At 43.4% G+C, this 8,985-nt stretch overlaps 2 protein-coding genes across 4 annotated transcripts in view; one reads left to right on the forward strand and one right to left on the reverse strand.

Moving 5' to 3' along the window:
* LOC137296576 (fibrinogen-like protein A) overlaps nt 1-8,703 on the forward strand; it is a 53,322-nt gene extending 44,619 nt beyond the window's left edge. For all 3 annotated transcript variants that reach the window (XM_067828383.1, XM_067828401.1, XM_067828393.1), the window contains 2 exons: nt 661-798; nt 6,489-8,703. In XM_067828383.1, the coding sequence (XP_067684484.1) occupies nt 661-798; nt 6,489-6,928 (578 nt within the window). In that variant the 3' untranslated portion in view covers nt 6,929-8,703. The remainder of the gene's footprint in view (nt 1-660; nt 799-6,488) is intronic.
* LOC137296593 (uncharacterized) lies at nt 980-5,443 on the reverse strand. The gene is made up of 2 exons (XM_067828409.1): nt 4,108-5,443; nt 980-2,070 (listed from the first exon to the last, which is right to left on the reverse strand). The coding sequence occupies exons 1-2, from the start codon at nt 4,988-4,990 to the stop codon at nt 1,991-1,993; spliced, it is 963 nt and encodes a 320-aa protein (XP_067684510.1). The 5' UTR covers nt 4,991-5,443; the 3' UTR covers nt 980-1,990.
* Nucleotides 8,704-8,985: the final 282 nt, after the last annotated feature.

Raw genomic sequence — 8,985 nt, forward strand, 5'->3', positions numbered from 1 at the left:
GCAGTTTTGTATGAGCAGAGATGGGTGAAAATGTTGTTGACTTTGGTTGCTAAGTATATGGTGGTAGGTCAGGGGGAATCGGGAGAAGATCACCTAAAATTGATAGTTCCTTGGGGAGGGTCCTATTTAGGGAAGGGCATTAAAAAGGTCAATGGTAATGAAACATTAAGTACTCAAGAGGGTCATGATATAACGGTACAAATACTTGGATGATTCCCACCCAAGTTAAAACAAGAATACGAACAGGAACATTGTTTTCAATGCATTAGATCCCTCTCCATCCCTAATATTCCCTCAGAATATATAGTTCATCACTAATGAGTCGACATAGAAACGCCATCCTACTGTAGCCTGGTTGCCAGGTAATCACCATGATGCAGTATTTGGTTGCCAGGTAACCACCCCGTTGTACTGGCCTGGCTGCCAGGTAATCACTGTGAAGCAGCGTGGTTGGCGGGTAACTACAATGCTGAAGTAGCCTGGTTGCCAGATAATCACCTCGAAATAGCCTGGTTGCCCGGAAACCACAATGCTGAAGTAGCCTGGTTACCAGGCGACAACCCTACTGTGTTATTTGACCTGTGTCAGCGCGATGTGAAGGACTGTGTGCTCTCTTCACTCTTACCCATGTGGTTGGTCATGTACACACGTGTGTTCCAGGGTGGACAGTGATCCAGCGGCGACAGGATGGGTCAGTGGACTTCTACCGGTCGTGGGCGGACTACAAGATCGGATTTGGAGACAAGCACAAGGAGTTTTGGCTAGGAAATGACAACCTGCATTATCTCACAACACAAGGTATGTATGGAAGCTACGAATGTAGTGATTCAGTTGGGATTAAACACAAAACATTGTGAATAGAATTACCCTTTTAAGCCGAATGATTTGGAGACAGCGACGCGTAGTTGCCGGTCTTGTCGTAAAGCGGATGTGAGAGTCGGGGATGGGAAAGATAAAGAGCTAATACTTGACACTACTCTGAACACACTTTATGTTTTAATCATAATGACGTAATGAGCGTACATTACCATACATTTACACAATACATTATGTACTGTGTGCATGGTTACAGCCAGGAGTGTGCTTGACAAGATGGGACACAGTTAAGATGATACAATGCCTTACTTGCACACATGTGGATGCACAACATTATAAATAAACCACGGTTTATGTGAACACGTTGTAAATAGTCACTAACTGAGAAGCAGAAAATGTTTTCTTAACCCTTGGAAGGTGGGTAATCGTTTGTCCTCACGTGTGGCGATGTAACTTGGTAGGACCAACCAGTGAATTACAGTACTTGTCCAGTGGCTGATTACCGGATCTTGTACCAGTTCGAGATGACACACCCGCTGCTGTTAATGTATACGATACGTCCACCTCTGCTGACTCACTGATGTGTAGGAGATTCCGTGTAATGTAATGGCCCAAATAAAACAGCTAGTGCATTACGTCGGTGAAATGTGTATTTGGGCATTCATCCGCTACTCATTCAGAAAGAGGTGGCACCAGCTTTCCCTCGAGAATATACTCTTGACGGGCTCCGTCTGACAAACTTAGAAATACTGATTGCTGACCTCGTAGTCTCGGTGATAAGACACGGCTTCAGGACTGTTTTTATAGCTCACAGTTACATACGTCATGTGGCGTACGTTTGATATTTGATGTATATCTAAATACTTTGCGGCACACCTGATAGACTGAACTTGATTTCCCCCGTCTCAACAGCAGTTGTTGAGCGACCACGTTGTGAACGCACATGGGGATGTTGATGAACTCTAGTACAGTAATGTGTTGGTTAAGGCCAAAAGGAGTGTCGCATACACAGGGGGAGTCTGGAAAGTAAAGAGAATGATGTAGTGTTACAGGATGTACTGTCTGCTGGTATGCCATGTGCCATCTTCGCCCTATCATACTGCCGATCCCAGTTGTGTAGCTCTCCGAAAACTTATGCCAAGCTGTTCATCGGTCGTCACCAGTGGTTAGTTGGTCAAGCTGTGATTAGACTTCTGTTGCCCTCAAGGTCCCGTTTTCCATACCTGACGTCATACTTGATTTCCTTCCCCGTCTCTGTAAGCAGATAGTTTCCGTTATGTATGTGTTGAGAGGAGCAAGCACTTACCCATGACCTAAGTCTATGTCATAAAAAATATTTACTCTTGACCTAAGTCTGTGACATCAACAAACACTTACCCATGACCTAAGTTATCACATCAACTATTATTTACCCATGACGTATGCCAATGACATCAACAAGCATTTACCCATGACCTAAGCCTATGACATGAACAAACACTTACCCATGACGTAAGTTATCACATCAACTATTATTTACCCATGACGTATGCCAATGACATCAACAAGCATTTACCCTGACCTAAGCCTATGACATGAACAAACACTTACCCATGACCTACGTCTATCACATCAACAAGCATTTATCCTTGACCTACGTCTATGACATCAACAAGCATTTACCCATGACGTAAGTCTATGACATCAACAAACACTTACCCATGACGTAAGTCTATCACATCAACAAGCATTTACCCATGACCTAAGTCAACAAACATTTGCTCATGACCTGAACCTATGACATGAACAAACATTTACCCATGACCTAAGGCTATGACATCAACAAACACTTACCCATGACCTAAGGCTATGACATCAACAAACACTTACCCATGACCTAAGTCTATCACATCAACAAGCACTTACCCATGACGTAAGTCTATGACATCAACAAACACTTACCCATGACCTAAGGCTATGACATCAACAAACACTTACCCATGACCTAAGGCTATGACATCAACAAACACTTACCCATGACGTAAGTCTATGACATCAACAAACACTTACCCATGACCTAAGGCTATGACATCAACAAACACTTACCCATGACGTAAGGCTATGACATCAACAAACACTTACCCATGACGTAAGGCTATGACATCAACAAACACTTACCCATGACCTAAGGCTATGACATCAACAAACACTTACCCATGACCTAAGGCTATGACATCAACAAACACTTACCCATGACGTAAGGCTGTGACATCAACAAACACTTACCCATGACCTAAGGCTATGACATCAACAAACACTTACCCATGACGTAAGGCTATGACATCAACAAACACTTACCCATGACGTAAGGCTATGACATCAACAAACACTTACCCATGACGTAAGGCTATGACATCAACAAACACTTACCCATGACGTAAGTCTATCACATCAACAAGCATTTACCCATGACCTAAGTCAACAAACATTTGCTCATGACCTGAACCTATGACATGAACAAACATTTACCCATGATCAGATCCACGTTTACTGGTGAAGTCGGGTCTGCGTTTACTGGTGAAGTCAGATCTACAAGTACTGATTAGATAACTGCTCCTTTCAGCCGTCTGAGCCAATATGTTCCATTCTGACATACCCGCCCCCGAGGACTGTTCAAATGACCAATAACGTTATTATTGTAAAATAAAGCCATACACATTCAAATATGTTACATCACATGGTCCTCGACCTTATGAAGGTCGTCCTCTGAATGCAACAATAATGTATCGGGTAGCTGGGTGTGACCGACCTCATTACTATTGGACGGCACACCAGGTCACACCCGGTGACACACAATACAGACTCGCAGTGCGTCACTGCGTCACAATTCATCTCGCCGTTTCTAACTGTCTACGACAGTCTGTTTAATTAATACAGAAAAAGTAAAATTCCTACATTGCCGTATACCTTTGGTTCTCAAACGTGCATTCTCCATAAACTTGAAGTATACTGTTGGTAATAAACATGTATTTATGTGGGACGGAGAATAGTTCACTGGTAATTTCTCATACGGTATTGAATCTACGTACGTTATTGGATGATTCCTGTTTTTGCATGTGTCGCCTTTTTGATAGTTTCGCGGGATTACCCTGTATATCACCAATATTTCGCAATTCTATTGTTGTAAGGTAAGACAGATCCATTCCAATTCAAATGACACGATTATGAAAAAACACCCTCCAACCACTAACTCATATGAGACACATGAGATAAAAGAGGGGTGTTCCCTCACTTTACACTGACGTCACTTACTCGGGTCGACGTAATGTCCCTCGAACTGCCTGGTAGGGACGGGATCCATTGTGGCCGTGTATGATCTCCTCCCTGGGGTGCCCTGAACCTGCGGTGGGGGGCTGTACTCGAACCTGCTGTAGTAGGCACTATTCCTCGTGGGTAGGTCCCGTGTGATTACCTCCCTTGTTCTGGGTGGCATACCCTTGTAAGGGGGGTCTCGTACTGGTGTCCTCCTCATCATGTTCCTGTCAGGGTCTTTGTACTTTAGTGGTGTGGGCGCCGGGTTCCTGTAGTAGGATGAGTAACGTCTCTGTAGGACCTGGCTGACGCTATCGTACTGGGTGATCGTAGGGTAGTTCCCCCTCGTCTCCGCGAAGTCATCAGGACCTTCACCGATTGTCGTCAACGTCGGTGTTGTCACTACCTTTCCTCTATCGGGCTGGTCAAGGAGATTTAGGTTCAGCTTCGGAACCTTTACCTTGTCCGGCGCTGAGTTAGGAGGAGGGATGACTTTCTGTGGTTTCTTGACACCCATGCCAACGTACGGCGGGGCAGTTTTAGCCGACATCGGCGGTCTTGGTGGAAGACTCATTGGTCGAAAGGAATCTTTGGCAAATGGAGGCTCATATGTCTGCACTGTCCATGGATACGCGAACACGTCGTCCTGGGCGGGCTGGAGGTGGTGCTTCTCGGGATGGGGACAGCGGATCTCGTCGTAGACCATGGACGGTATCTGGATGCTGGATGGTTTGGGGTAGCACGTGCAGCTGTAAGGGTCACTGGGGTCATACCCAGGCATGTGCATGTGTCCCGTGTCACTCATCAGGTCCTGCCAGACCGCCATCTCCAGACGGGGGGTACGCTGCAGCCGCCGGCTTTCGAAGCCGTTCCTTCTGTACATGATTAGACGATTGGTAGTAGATTACACTTGAAGAGCGAATAACACGCACTGCCTTCAAAGAGCAGTTTTTCCACAGGGAAATGTTCTTTTCTCGAAATAAGGATGTCTTATTAGGCCTTGTGACATCTCTATCACTAAGCTGTAATAATCCGTTCCAGAAGTTTCCTTGTGTCGTTCCTGGTACACCTGCTCATTCTGTCTGAATACATCCATACACACGGGAGTCTTATGTGTGTCTGTGAGATACTCAACCTGTTTTACATTGCCCCTTCGAATGTTGGTATTCCTTGTCTCAAGTTACTGTATATAGGAAATCTTTGAACTCCTATCAACCTATCCAGAAGCCACCAAATGATCACATTCCTATACTGAATATCCTGCGCAGGCGCAGTGACGTGATATTCAGGACAGCAGTATATAGTAGTAGTGTTGAGACGTGTTTAGAAAAACAGACAAACATTGGCGACTGACTTTGACTTTACCATACAGCGCAAGTTGTCCATAGTAACTCTTTGTTAACACCGACAATTGAATGGCCAACAAATTTCAGAGCGTGTTATTTGCATTGGTCGCGACGTGTTCATTCATGGGTGTAGTATCAACAACAAAAAGCTTTACTTGCTGCACGTTTAATCATAGAAAACGGTGTGTTTATAGAACTTGTCAATAGCAGGCTTTGTGTTGTCTATTTCAACATGGGCAATCAATTACTTGCTGTGAACAGGGTTCACATCAATGTCAGTTTTCCGGGCAGGTCCTTTGTGGGAGGGGACATAATTTCTCTTATTCTCGTGAACTATAACGGGTTAATGTTGAACAAATGCCTTGAAATATCCAGCAGAGATGAACGTCACTTGCCCACACGATGTCTCAGATGACATTTGTTGTTTATTGGACTCCAGCGTGGAATGTCTCAGACAGTGACGGGGTTAGTTTAGTTTAACGCCGCGCTGAACAGTGTTCCAGCTATGTAGAGGCGATATGTGAGGAATCGAATCTGGAGCAGACAATCCTGTGATCAACACCAGGAGCATCAGTCTACGCAATGAGGATACGATGACGTGTCAACCAGGTTAGCGAGCCTGACCACACGATCCCGCTATTCGCCATTACGACACGTATGTGTTGCTGAAGGCGGAACTTCACGGACAGACACTGAATTTACTGATAATGTACGCTTTGTATGAACGAGGGCATACATAGTTAACTGACAGTATGGCATGTATATATGGACAAATATTTATACTTATGATATCACATTTAGGCAACAGAATGCATGTTTGATAACAGGATGCATGATAAATACAAACGTTTTTGACTTAAGACAGTGAGAAGATGGCTACAATGGGGGAGATTACTCCCGTTGGACGTCGACCTCATTACATTATAATTTGATTTTATTGTGGGATCGTATTCAATGGCTATATTACTTTCGCTATATATTACAAGTAATACTCTTTCTTCGTACTGTGTAGTGTTATTTGTATTATCATTGCAGGTGATACAATGCTGTTGATAGAGATGCAGGACTGGGATGGGAAGAAGTATGTCGCCAACTACGACCATTTCCGCGTCGACAACGAGACCAAGTTGTATCGTCTTCATGTCAGTGGTTACCATGGAAATGCTGGCGACTCCTTGACGTCGCATTGGGAAAACCATGACGGCATGGCGTTCAGCACCAAGGACAAGGACAACGACGGCCGCTACTACGACAGCTGTGCACACCACTACCATGGCGCATGGTGGTTCAACAACTGCTTCGACTCCCACCTCAACGGCAAATACTACACCAAGGGTTTCCATAGAAACTACTTCCAGCGTGACGGGATTCAGTGGAACAGCATCCATCAGTATTCGTCACTGAAACATGTTGAGATGATGCTGAAGCCAGCAGAACAGCCCAAACCCACCGCCAAGATCAGCAACGACGTATGAGACGCTCAGCAACACCATCCACCACCAGACTGGCTCTTCTATCAAAAGAAATCACGAAAATATGCGTTTCCGCAAGACGACGGAACATTACATTTGGGTCGTGTTAAGTACGACATGGTGGTGACTAGCTTGTTGTCCAGTGTAGGCATATGCTACTTAACTGCCACTTGAGACGTTAGGGGACAGAAGTACCCGGATGCAATAATAACCACGTCGATATTTGATATCCTCAGTGTTGTCGTACATTCAAATACGCACATTTTTGCGCAATTTCCGCTTCGTGTATGTTGCTCTGAAGACTAGCACAAAGAATTTTCACGTTAATTTTGATGGATTTTACATTGGATTTTTTTCATCTCGATGTGAAGTGGTGTCTGAAATGCCCTAAATGATGATGGTCAAATATGATTTTTTATCGTGAATTTAACCAAGTGTGGAAGCAAGGTGCACCTTAGACGATGCCAAGAGTTGTGGATTCATTCTGCATAGAGTTGCTAAGGGGTAATCATATGCAACAGTTGTATTGAGTACGTGTATTCTGTTCATATTTCAACTTTGCATGCAATTATGCAGTGCCTTTTTTACAAAATACTACGTTCAGTTCATAGACATTGTCGAACCGGCCATGCAATGTGTTCAAGTTCAAAAGATTCAACGACTTCCACAAGCGGCAGTACCGGAAGTCCGTGTGCAGAGACAATCAGAAGGGGGGATGTCTAATACGGACAGTGTGTGACCCAGAGACAGATCTGACCGTGAACGGGGAAAGATGCAGTTATTTCTTGTACATAAGATGTTTTCTCACAGTATTATCCTTATGTCTCAATGATAGATATTGTTTGTGTTTGTGTCGTCTTGCACAGCACGCCTTGTCGGAAGGAGACATATAGTTCTACATGTTGTATTTCGGATGACAAATGATTAATTTAATTTTTTAAACAAATCCAATGAGCAAGCAACGGAAGTGTAGATGGTCTTTGCACTGAAATTTAGAATCAACATGAAACCTTGAAGAATATGTAATGAACATTAATATTTTTTGTTCCTTTATATTTTTTCTTTTTGTGTTATGAAACGTTTGAGATTACGTTGCAAAATGTGGCATTAAGTATGTAGGAACGGATTTGTTGAAATGTTTGTCACATTTGTGTACAGTTTGTAAATACAGCGACTTTGAGCACGACGATCTTTTGTGTAGCTGATTTGGTGTAGTTACTGCAGGTGACGCATGCTAGACAGAGTGATTCAAATGTGCCAAGTTACACTGGCTATGGAGGAACATCCCAAGAAACAGGATTAAAGTCAGACATGTTTTCTCCACATGATGTTAACTAAACCTGATTTCAGAGTTTAAATGCAATAAATGTTCATGTTTGCCATTGTAAGTTGAGCGCATCAACAGTAGAACCCTGATGTACAACGTGTACAAACCAGTACACATGAACTCAGTAAACTTCCTTGATATGGGCACAGTATGTGCGAAATTCTGAAATCAGTAAATTAACTATCATTTTCAAAAACCTTTGAGCATTAACTAGATCGCTATCGACGTTGTTGCTGAATAATTTATGAATAAATAGCTGATGCAGTTCAGTATTTGATTCCATGTGTTATGAACATTTATTTGACAACAGTCACGTGTACTATCACCGTTGATATTGATAACTTATCCTAGGACAAGTGCCTCACTTTATATTCTGTATTTTGTCTATCGTCTATCTCTTAGAATATAAGTTCTCTTTTTCTGTAGGAATAAAAGTTGTTGATTTTTTTTTTACATGAAAGTGTCTTTCCATTATTTGTTGCTGTGGAGTTAAATTAGTCACGAGCGAGAAGGTGAGCTGCATAACGTCATGTCAGCTTGATTTAGGACTGCAGGACCTGGGTCTCAGGCTAACAAAGCAGATCTGTTCGGTGAATACAAACAGATATGTCCTGGGAAGATTGTTACGACAGAACCCCCCCCCCCCCCCCCCCCCTACCATATGCCTCACCTTGCCAGTACTACTCACAGCAGAACTACCCACACCAGAACCAAATTTCAAAGAAAGGGGATA

Source organism: Haliotis asinina, chromosome 1 (genome assembly GCF_037392515.1).
Source record: "Haliotis asinina isolate JCU_RB_2024 chromosome 1, JCU_Hal_asi_v2, whole genome shotgun sequence".
NCBI classification, from domain to species: domain Eukaryota; kingdom Metazoa; phylum Mollusca; class Gastropoda; order Lepetellida; family Haliotidae; genus Haliotis; species Haliotis asinina.